The 12,111-nt window shown below is 44.5% G+C and overlaps 1 protein-coding gene across 9 annotated transcripts in view; it reads left to right on the plus strand.

Moving 5' to 3' along the window:
• Positions 1-12,111, plus strand: part of INPP4A (inositol polyphosphate-4-phosphatase type I A) — a 131,846-nt gene that overhangs the window by 68,099 nt on the left and 51,636 nt on the right. For 8 of the 9 annotated variants that reach the window (XM_028104002.2, XM_088026558.1, XM_028104003.2 and 5 more), the window contains 3 exons: positions 2,604-2,674; positions 3,575-3,783; positions 4,391-4,435. In XM_028104002.2, coding sequence (XP_027959803.1) covers positions 3,678-3,783; positions 4,391-4,435 — 151 coding nt within the window. In that variant the 5' untranslated portion in view covers positions 2,604-2,674; positions 3,575-3,677. The remainder of the gene's footprint in view (positions 1-2,603; positions 2,675-3,574; positions 3,784-4,390; positions 4,436-12,111) is intronic. The other variant, XM_028104005.2, reaches the window with a different exon arrangement.

Here is a 12,111-nt window from a genome sequence, read left to right on the forward strand (position 1 = left end):
CAATCTGTGTCCTATCTTTTTATTTTTTTTTTTAAGATTTTATTTATTTATTAGAGAGAGAGAGGGACACAGCAAGAGAGGGAACACAAGCAGGGGGAGTGGGAGAGGGAGAAGCAGGCTTCCTGGTGAGCAGGGAGCCCGATGTGGGGCTCCATCCCAAGACCCTGAGATCATGACCTGAGCCGAAGGCAGACGCTTAACGACTGAGCCACCCAGGCACCCCTGTGCCCTATCTTTTTAAATGACTGTGACCAGAACACAGGTAGAATATTTCATTAGAACATGGCACAGAGCTGACATAAACATTTTTTCATGCTGTTGCCTTTATTATAGTCATTAAAATAATTAAGCTTTTTATTGAAGTATAAAAAATCATGTCCAGCTCAAAAAATTTTTACACAGTAAATTCAGTCTTGAAACCAGCACCCAAAACAGGAGACAAGAGCATTACCAGAGCCCACAGCCTCCTCTGGCCCCATGTGCCCTCCCCAGTCAGTACTCACCCCTCAAAGATACCGCTGTCCTGACTTCTAACACCACGGACTCGTTTGGCCTGTGCTTGAACTTTGTAGAAATAGAATTGCCTAGATACGCGCTCATGTGACTGGCTTTCCCCCTTGACATCTTTTCTAAAAGCCATCTTGTTTTGTTTACAGCTGATGGACGTCTGGATTGTTGCCGGTGTTTGACTGTTATGAACGTTACGCTCTAAATGTTCTTTATACCTTTGTGAACATAAATATGCATTTCTATTAGCAGTTCTACTCTGAGCTGTATACTGGGTCGCGGTGGATGTGTGCGTTCAGCTTGGGTAGATACTGCCAGTCTTCCAGCGTGGCTGCACCATTTTACCCTCCATTAGCAGTGTCTCGGGTTCCGTTTCTTCCACATCCTCACCGAGACTTGGTATTGCCTTTTCCCCCCCATTTTTAGTTATTCTAATGAGTGTACAGAGGTATCCTGTGGTTGTAATTAGTGGTTTCCTGATCCCTAAGGAGGTCGAAGAAATTGTCATGTGTTGATTAACTTTATCCTGATCGTTTTTTTTAATTAAAGATTTTTATTTATTTGACAGAGACAGGGAGAGCAGGAACACAAGCAGGGGGAGAGCGAGAGGGAGAAGCAGGCTTCCCGCAGAGCAGGGAGCCCGATGTGGGACTCTATCCCAGGACCCTGGGATCATGACCCGGGTCGAAGGCAGACGCTTAACGACTAAGCCACCCAGGCACCCCTAGCATGGTCATTTAAACAGCCATGTAATAGCACATATTATAGATGTTCCAGAATGCACTTACATGTAGCCGGGCATTTAGACTGGTTCCAGTGTTTGTCATTACAAGTAATGCTACAATAAGCATCTTTGGCCTGTTGGCAAGAATTTTCTTTTTGTTTATAAATTTTGATATGTGATAAATAATTTGATAAATAAATTTCTGAAATGCATGTTCCACTTTAAAATATTATCAGCAATATAGAGGAATCCTATAGAGTTTCCCCTAGGTCTGCCAACAAAGCATAGTCTCATGAGAACAAACCTCTCTTGGAAGACTACTTTAGGTGAATATAGGAGTATTTAGCATTCCTTTAATTATTAGGAATGAGTTTGGTCACTTTTCTAAAACGTTTACAACCTGTATTCCTCTTTTCTGAATTCATACCTTTGCCACTTGCATTTTTGGTGAGTTTTCTTTTGTCAATTTGTGCAAGCATTACTATAAATTTCAGATATTAGTACTGCAAGTACTTTCCCTGTCTTTACCATTTTCATTGCATATTTTGACTCTGTGTGCCTTTTGATGTCAGCAAACTGGTGGGTCTTCCCCTTGGAGACTTTTACTGTGACTCTCTAGCCGAGCCACTGACTTCTCTGGTGAGGTGCCCAGGCTACAGATCCCTAGGTGCTCCAGTGGGAGGGGTAGGAGCTCAGCCTGCAAGAGAAACTGAGTTTGCCTGAGGGCCAAGCACACTGCTTTGCCTGTTGTCTATACCCCAGACTCCAGCAATTTCAGGTAACTCACATGCTGGGTCCTGAGGTCTACTCTGACTGTTCCCCCAGGACTGAGTCAGAGCCTGGGTATTCTGCTCCGCAGGAAGGCACCCAAGGGCCAGGCAGCCACAGCAGGGCAGATCCCTGTTCCATTTTTGCACATTTAGTTCTCATTGCAGCCCTGTGAGATGGGTACCACTAGCCTCATCTTAGACACCGGAAAGCAGAGCCTCAGAGGGGCCCAGCAGCTTCTTCCAGAGCCTGACGTTTGTGAGCAAGGACGCCTGGGACTCAGATTCTTCTCTCCTCATTCTCCCTCAGCCACATCCCAGCCACACTGTGGGTGCTTTAGAGCTGGTCTATGTTCCCTGGATCACTCCTGGGGAGGGGGACAGTTGGGAATGTGCACTTTCTGTTTCTCATTCTTTTGGGCTTCAGCAAAACCTTTACTTTTGAGCCAAAGGGTTAGATTGTTGTTTGGAACTCAAAGGAACTTATAGTAGCTCTTGGCTTCCCATATGTCTAGGCATTAAAAGTATAACATGAGTATTATAATATGCATTCTCAAGAACTGATGTTTGACCAGCTTGTTAAGTTTATAATTTTCTTTTTTTAGATGATGGATTTGGACGTGCTTCTATGAAGAAATGCCACGTGTCTCAACTGGTCCAAGAACAAACATGTCCAGTAAGTTGCTGGGTGAATATTAACTCAAGAGTGGGAACAGAGGCCCTTCGGGGGCACAGGTGTTGACACACTTTGAGAAGACAAGAGTGTTTGCATACATGGAGACCTTTGTTTTAAACCAGCCTTATTGTACAGTCTAATTATCTTCACTTCTCAAGGCTGGTTCCTCTAGAGACAGCAGGAATTGTCGCATAGAGGGCTAGAAAAAACATGAAACTCACTTGTTGCTGCTTAACCCACTTCTTAGAGTACAATGTGTGTTCTGTGCCATGCAGGGCATCTGATTCAGTGCATGGTGGCACTTTGCCAGAGACTTCTTTATCCATCGCACACAGCACTATCCACTTTAGTCAGGCATAGATTACATGCACATGTATTGTAGGAAAGCAAGCCCAAGCCCAAGACACATGTGACGTTTCTGTTGCTCTGGGAAGAGAGAGAGCAGGTTGGAGACATGTGCCTTCGTCTCTCCAGTGTTCCACCATGCTATCATAGCCAGTGGGGGCAGACCTCTTCATGCATCTCATATCCTTCTGACAGAGGTGAAGTGATTTAACTTTACAGATTCTATGAGACTTGTGAACAGAAGAGCATAATGAAACAAAGGAGAAAATGTCAAGAGCCGTCTTTCATCATTTTATCTAAACCATCATTTAACGTGGCATGTCTTCGTTGAAGAGAACGTGATTTCCTTACGTGGTGCCATGGGCATATGTGTCGGTGGCACGTGTGAGTGTTGGCGAGTGTAGAGGAAGAGGTCGCTAGAAGGGGCTGAGATCATCACACTCTCCGCCCCCGGCTCTTCGCTTGCCCGTGTTGGGCACACACTCTCTCCATGAGAGCACGGTCTCTCGGTCCGCGTCCCTGTGTTTCTTACCAGTGTTTGTGCCTCTTTCTCAGGACTCCTGCCACCTTAGGGGACTAGGTCTTGGTGACAGCGCTTCCCGGGGAATCAGGCGCGGTCTGACCCAGGAACAGGAAGCACATCATCACCAATGACATCATGACAGCAAGAGAGCACAGCCCTCGCCATGGGGCCAGGGCCCGTACGATGCAGCGGGCTTCCACCATTGATGTGGCAGCCGACATGCTGGGCCTCTCTCTGGCAGGTGAGCCTCACGGGGCCCGCTCCAGGTTCCTGGGGCAAGGTCACCAGACACAGGTCCCGCAAAATAACAGTGCTGGGAGGGCCATGCCTGCCTCCTGGACTCCCTGGCGGACAACCAGAATGAGCCCCCAGTGACTGCCCCAGGCTGGAGGGCACCCTGCTATGGCATTCTTCTGGTTGAATCAGGGAATGGGGAGGGAGGGGCTGTCAGCCCCCTTCCTGGGAACTGCTTCCATTGCAGCCTGACTGCTGGCAGTTTTCCAGCTTGGGTGGGCACCCCCACGGCTCATTTGCCAGTAGGTAATATGGGAATGTCCATGGTGCCCGTCTGGCAAGTGCCTGTTTGGCAAGTGCCCAGGCCATGATCAAAGCCCTTCTTGTTGGGGGTGTGCAGAGCTGAGGAAGGGAGGGGGGCGTTTGGTCTTGGAGTCTGAGACTTCTTAGGAATCTCAGAAGCAAAATGTTTAGAAAATGAAGAAATTATCTCATATAATAGTTTCTGGTGAGGGGAGTAGAATGTTGGGTCTTTTAAATAAAATCTAAATGCAAGGAAAAGTTTATTAAGGGTGATTCTCCCCCCTCCCCCCGGTCATTTCTTTTTTATTCAGGAAATATACAAGATCCAGATGAGCCCATTTTAGAATTCAGCTTAGGTAGGTATCTTTTTGAATTTTTTGTTTGTTTTAAAATGTATGTTGCTTAAAAACAAAAACTGGACCCTGACATGAATTTGTGTCCAAGAACTTGTTGCTGCCAAAGTGTTTCTGAGATGAAGCCATGAGGCAGGTGTGAATGTCCAGTGTGGGAGGGAACCTGGGGCCCATAGGCCTTGGGTCTCCTCAGCATACGTCCCCTCCAGGCTGGCCGTGGTGGGGGGGGAGGTGGGGTGGGAGGTAAGCACCCAAGAGCTGTAAGGACGGCTTCCTTACTCCTAGGGGAGGGCAGGAGGGGTGGGAAAACTGGCTCAGGGCCAGTGTTGTCAGCCCCAGCCATAAGGCCCTAGCCATAAGGCCCCTTGTTCCCTGCTCTGGGAATGGTGGAGGCAATGACAGCTAGCGCTTTCCCTTTCGGGCAGCATCAGAATGTCCTAAATACTGGCTTGAATCCCTAAAGTTGTCCTAAGAAACTGTAGTAGAATGTGCTGGCTCTGGGATCAGGGAAGCACAGCATTACTGTGGCTTACCCAGAAGGTCGGAGTGCCTGGTGGGGTCAGCCGCAGACGGTTTTCCTCCAGAGCCTGACACTATCCTGTGTTCCTCTCCCCTTCCCTCATCCCCTGGGCAGTGGTCAGCACTGGTCTGTTGCCTGGCCATGGTGTCCAGGAGGTGGTATGACATAAAAGGAGCACCTCCTCAAGAGTCAGATAACCAGGATTCTAGTCCAGACCATGCCACAAACTAACTGCATGGCCTTGAACCTGCTGCTTGACCTTGCTGGACCAGTTTCCTCATGTGCTATAAGGGGTGTTACCATTTGAGAGACAACGAAGATTATGGTGCTTAAAACAAAGCAAAATCAGACAAACAACTTTGCCTAATGACAAAAGTCCTTAAAAATGTAAGGGCATTATTATCAAATTAATACTAAACTTTGAAAACATCCCCATTTCAGACTGAATGTCCCTAAACAAGTTCAGAGGGTTTCCCAACCCTGGCTTGCTGGCTAGTTCTGTAGTGGGAGGGAGTCCTGCATTGTGAACTGGGAACAGGGGGTTGGGGGAAGCAGCCTGTAACCCTGCTGGGATTCCCACAGCTGCCCACTCCCAACCTAGAGCTTTTTTGCTCTTCACAAATTGTAATACTAACTCAAGGACTTTCAGTTTCACAAGAGAAGAGTGAAATTTCCACCCCCTTGTCTTAAATCATCTCAAACGCCAGGAAGAATAAGAAACAGAAACACACACTCTGTGCAGTGAGACATTTCTGGAACCCCCAAAATGTAACCCATGAGGAGGAGGGAGCAGATGGAGAGGAGTGTGGTCACACTTGCTTGTCTGTGAGGGGGGTGGATTTGTCCCAGAGATACTGGGGAGCTCAGAGACTAAAGCAGGGGCTTATTGGAAAGTTTGTGTAAGGAAGAGTTTGGGGTTCAGATTCCCACCATACTCTCTCAGTCCTGCAGGGACTGGTGGTTATTCTCGTAAGAAACTTGGGAGGCAGAGAGGCTTTGGGCTGAGGTCCATCAGCACGGAGGAGAGCATGGTAAAGGGCCAGAAGTCTACTGAATAACAAACCCCCTACTTGGCCCTCCCCAGCCTTCTTCCTCTTATTTTAATTTGGCCAGGCTTATTCTTCCAGGCAGGAGGCTCTCACTGTGGAGAAAGTCAACCACTCACTGCCACTCCCTGCAAAGAGGCAGATGCGGCTTTCTGGACCCCCGGCGGAAAGTAGGCCAGCCAGCTACCCAGGCACTGTGGTGGAGCCCATCCAGCCCACCCTCACACTCAGCCTTCTGATACTTCGTTCTTAAAAATGAATGGGCATTCTTCTGTGCATATAAAGATTGGTACATGCATGCTGATTGCAGCTTGATTCATAATAGCCAACACTGGAAACAACCCACATATCCATCAGCAGGAGAATTCACTATGGTACATGCATACAATGGAGTACCACCCAGCAAGGAAAAGGAATGAGGTACTGATACATATGTGGATGAATCTCAAAAGCATTGTGCAGAGTGGAAGAAGCCATATTCAGATGTATATTTATGATTCTGTTTATGTGGAACTCAGGAAGACTAATCCACAATGACAGAAGACCCGTCAGTTGGTTGTCCAGGAGTGCTGGTGAGGACTGACTGGAAAGAGCACAGGGGACCCTTTGGGTGATGGAAATGTTCTATATCTTGACTGTGGTGGTTATATGGATGTAAACGCTTGTCAAAACTCATTGAGCTCTACACTTAAAGTGGGCACATTTTATATATAAATAGCTCAAATTTGATTTAAAACAAAATGTAAGAATTGTTAAAGATTAAAGGCCTTTGTGAAAGGCCACACATGAAAGAAGAAGCAGGAAAAAACAGAACTTGGAAGAAACGCAGACATTGAAGAAAGTAGAAGAAAACGTCAAAAAATTATAATTTATATCCTCAAGAGAAGATGGCACACCTGTAACATAAGAACAGGATGCTGTTAAAAAAAAAAAAATTGAAGAACAAGGGTAATCTTAGAAATTTAAAATAGGACTTTAAAAAATACATTAAAAAGTCAAAAAACGTTGGAAGATATTTAAAGAATTATTCCCCAAAGTAAAAATTTTAAAGCAAAATAGAAAATGGGAGAGAAATTGAAATGGAAAATTAGCAAATTCAGAGGCCCAACATTTACAGGGGGAAACAGAAAAGGGTGGAAGGGAGAGAATTACCAAGAAATAAGATAAGAAGTCTGTCAGAACTGAAAAGTGTGTTTCCAAAAATGCCTACCAAGGCCCAGCATAATGATTGAAAAGCCCCAAAACAAGGCATGTCCTGAAGAAATTTCAGAGCACTGGGAATAAAATGAAGCTCCTAAAACTTCCAGAAAGGGGGAAAGAAACAAAAGAGGTCCTATCCAAGGATCGGGGTCAAACTAGTGTGGAGGGGATTCTCAGCAACCCTGGGAACTTGAGGATGGGGAGGAGCCCTTTAATGTGCCTGGGAAAATATTTATAATCTGGAATTCTCCACTCAACCAAACACTCAGTCAGATGTGAGGGGAGAAAGAAACTTATTTCAGCTTTGCAGACTCTCCTACTTACTTCTCCCACATCCTTTCTCTGGAAGCGAGTGGAGGATATGTTCCACCGAAAACACGGAGCAAATTGAGACAAAGGAAGACATGGGACCCAAGAAACAGAGCCCAACACAGGAGAGAAGTGAAGGAAATCCCACTTGGCTCGTAATAATATTCACTGAGCTTTACTAATGCAGAACAGGGATTTAACAACAACAACAACAAAATTCCCACTAAACCGATTGAATGTAGAGACAAGATGAGAGTTGATGTCACATCAGTAAAAATCTTCACCCCTGTGACAGGAATCAGGATAGTTCTGATTCTGGCAAATCAAGGACAGTACGATAGCCATTTGAATGAGGCACACAGGGGAAGAAACGGCTTGAAGTTTTATTTTAAGTGATTTTTACCACAATGGAAAAAAAAAAAAAAAGAAGAGGAACAGGAGCCCAGGATTGAATAGTCAAATATTTTATCGTAAGTTTAAAATTAAAAAGTGCTCATTTTAAAAAACCTGTAATAGAGAAAATGTCAGAGGAAGGGAATACCCTATCAGAGAGAGATAATCACAGTTGACATTTTGGTGTAGATCCTTCCAGAAATATTTTTTTTTACACCCACCCAGTGCTCTACAGAATTTTTAATGATTTTTTGCCTGTGGAGGTGATGGGATTATCTACAAAAATGTCATGCTAGTATTCTTTTTTTTTAAAGATTTTATTTATTTATTTATTTGTTTGTTTGAGAGAGAGAGAATGAGAGAGAACACAAGTAGGGTGAAGAGCAGAGGGAGAAGCAGACTCTCCGCTGAGCAGGGAGCCTGATGCAGGACTCGATCCCAGGACCCTGGGATCATGACCTGAGCCGGAGGCAGACGCTTAACTGTCTAAGCCATCCAGGCGCCCCGTGTCATGCTAGTATTCTTAACATGTTTTTTTTCACGTGACAGAATGTCATGGGCATCTTTTCATTGTAATAAACACGGGATCTGCCCCATCACTTTGGATGCCTATGTAGACTCTACTGTGTGGCTCTGCCATATTTATTGCAACCCGTTGCCTGTTGTCAGACATTTTAGGTTCTTTCCAATTTGCCATTAGTAACACCACCACGGTGAACATACTTGTACATAGATCATTAACACGTTTTGCTGATTATTTCCTCGGGATAAATGCTTGGATACAGAATTGCCGAGTCAAAGGATATGTGCTTAAAATATATTTTACTGCTTTGCCTCGTCGACAGCACTTACCCAGCTGGGATTACAGATGATCTGGTTGGAGAGACAAGGCATACGTGCCAGAGACTCATGGCTTCTCTGGAAGTTTGCCAAAGCGATGTAAGTGACAGGACAGGTGACTGTGGACTGCTGAGGGGAAGTATCTTGGAAGCCGTGGCCCTTGGGCTAGGAATAAACACTGAGTGAGACTTATCCTGAGCCGGCTGGGGGTCGGGGCTGGAGAGCAGTTACCTACAGGAGGGTGTGTTCTGAAGGTGGCACTTAGCCCATTAGCCCTTAACCTGACACCCGTCTTCCTGGCTTTGGCCACCTGTTATACCTCAGTCTGTCTGCTGTCACTTGTGCTTGAGAGACCCAAATGTTCCAGCTTCACGTGGGTGTTAAGAACCCACACGTGATGAAGGGGCGAGCTGAGAAAAACCAGGCCCTCAGTCACTTAAACACATAGCTTAAAGGGGGGGGAGCAAGTGAAATGGTCAAATCCCTGACTCCTGCTGAGGCAGACCTAGCAGAAGAAATAGAAGAGAACCTTAAAAATGAACAAAGCGTTAAAGCTTCTAGAAGAAAACAGAGGGTCACTCCCAACCTCAGGGTAGGCAAAGATTTCTTGGACAGAGTGCAAAAAGTCCTAACTCTGTGCTTTGGTTTGCTATCCCTGCCGTAACAGATTACCACAGATTGAACACCTTGAAACAACACAAACTTATTATCTTAGAGTTTGCTTATGTCAAAAATCCAGTGGATTCAGTGATGTCTCTGCTTGGAGTCTTACAACACCAAAATCAAAGTGTCAGCAGGGCTGCGTTCTCTTCCGGGGGTGCTAGGGGAGAATTTGTTTCTTTGCTCTTCGTATTGTTGGCAGAATTTAGGTTTTTTTGGTGTGTGTATGTGTGGTTTTAGGACTGAGGTCCCCATTTCTTTGCTAGCAGCCCGGTGAAGCTGGTTCTCATTTATTAAAGCTGCTCACATTCCTTGGTTTGTGACCCTCTTCCTCCATCTTCAAAGCCAGCAATGGCAGGTGGAATGCCTTTCATGGTTTGAATCTCTCCTGCCTTTTTTCCCCATAGTCACATCTTTCTGACTCACCCTTCCACCTTCCTCTGCTACTTTTAAGAGCTTGTGTGGTTAAGCCCACACCAGTAATGCAGAGTAATCTCCCCATGTCAAGGTTCCATGACCTTACTCACACCCATAGTGCCTATAGTGTAAGATAGTCACAGGTTCCAGGGATTAGGATGTGGATACTCTTTTGGAGGGAGGGACAGTTTTCCTGTCTATCACTCCCTAAGACTAAAAGTCTAACAAACAAAGCTGAAGATCTGTAAGAAAATAAATTGGTAATCCACAGACTGGGAAGAAATATTCACAACACATATACCTGAGAAAGAACAGGTCCAGAATAAAATATGCATAAATCAACAATAAAAAAGTCAACAATTCAGTTTAAAAATGAGCAAAAAAACTCAAGCAGACTCTTGACAAAAGAAGTTATAAAAAGGAACAACAAGCACGTGGTGAAAAAATGCTTTGCATCATTAATCATCATGGAAGTACAAATTCAAACACATCCATCAGAAAACTATAAAACAAAGACTAACCCTACCAAATGTTGGTGGGGATGCAGAACAACAGGAACTCAGATCCACTGCTGATGGGATTATAAAATGGTGCAACTACTTTAGAAAACTGTTAGCATCTTGCAAAGTTAAACATATTCTCTGCTATAACCTAGAAATGTCACTGTTAGATACTTACGCAAAAGAAATGAAAATGCACATCCACAAAAAGCCATAAACAGGAACATTTTTAGCACCTTTATTTACAACGGTTCACCACCAGAAACAACCCAATGTCCATTAACAGAATGGATAAATAAATTTTGATACATTCATACAATGGAATCTTACTCATCAATTGAGAAAGAGGGAGAGTGATTATCAGTACATACAACAACGTAGATTCAAGAACAGACCAAAGTGATGGAAATCAGAAGTTTGTTGCAGAGGCTGGGGAATTGACTGGGAAGTATGAGGGGGAAATTCCTAGTCTGATGTTTTGAAGAAGTTCTCCATCACCAAAGTGATGGTTGCACAGGTGCATATGATTGTGAAAACTAATTGAATTGAAAACCTAAGCTCTTTGTATTTTATTATATCCAATAAATAGTGAAAATTCATAAAGGCACATGAGAAGATAATACAAATGGAGAGAGAACTAAAATTATTTTTCAGAAGCAAAAATCAATTTCTGCATTTTAAATCACCAGTGAGCATTTAAAAAATTGGGAATGATGAGGGCAGGCATGGCAGAGTAAGGACCTCCAAAGATCCTCTCCTCTATAAAGGCACTGAGAACACTGGCAGAAATGGTCATAGTCAGTTGTTTTAGATTTCTGGAAACTGACCAGAGACTTGCAGCAGTCTGGGAAGCATTATTGCTCCTCCAAAAAAGGCAGTTGTTTCTACCAGTGTTGAACTTTGATTTACCATGTATTTCATCAGTTCTGAGATATATGTTGTTTTTTTTTTCTGTTTTACTGTTTAATCAAAAAGTGTCTTACGATCAATAGCATATCGCAGTCTAACGGCAGTGGATCCTTTGGCTTTCATTGTGCTTTTCACAACAGATAGGGTGTTCGATTCAGTGAAATGGGATCATTTTTCCTGTGGGTCACTCCTGTGTTAGGATGATCTGAGTCTTATCTATTTCAGAATGCTTATTAGTACAATAAACTTTCCAACTGAAACAGTTCTACAAGGTACTGTTACTTCCAAAAAGTAACATTTTTAGTAATCTTGCATTTGGTATGAGTCTTATAAGGAGAATAAATGAGCAATGACGTCTTTAAAAAAAAACGAAAGCCTTTGTTAATGCTGCCACAGATTTTTAAATTTGCTTCCAACACACATCCACACAGAGACCAGCGGGGCACCACGGCTCAGGGCTAGTCACCACAGCCATGGGATGCAGGCATGTGTAGCTGTGTCTTGATTCTGTGGCTGGTTAGCTCAACGGGTTAGAAGCTCAGATAGTTACTAAGGTCCAACATTATGGGTCAGACCCTGTGTGGGGTTGTTGGCTTTGTGTTCTAGTTGGTGGACACAGAACAGCTCAGTCTTCCACTGGCACTTAGGGCCTTTGCTGTCCTGAGGGTGGGGGTGGGGGGGAGGGGGAAGGGACGGGGGGGGATTGTGGGGGATGGGGGGGAGGGGACCCACAGGAAAAATGATCCCATTTCACTGAATCGAACACACTGTCTGTTGTGAAATGCACCATGAAAGCAAAAGGACCCGCTGCCATTAGACTATTGAGAAGAGCTTGTTTCCAGTGTAAAAGATCACCTCCACATGACAACTGACAGTGTAATCGTC

The sequence above is a fragment of the Eumetopias jubatus genome, unplaced genomic scaffold (assembly GCF_037043125.1).
Source record: "Eumetopias jubatus isolate StellerSeaLion01/CBP00866 unplaced genomic scaffold, mEumJub1_p1.0 scaffold_9, whole genome shotgun sequence".
Lineage (NCBI taxonomy): Eukaryota > Metazoa > Chordata > Mammalia > Carnivora > Otariidae > Eumetopias > Eumetopias jubatus.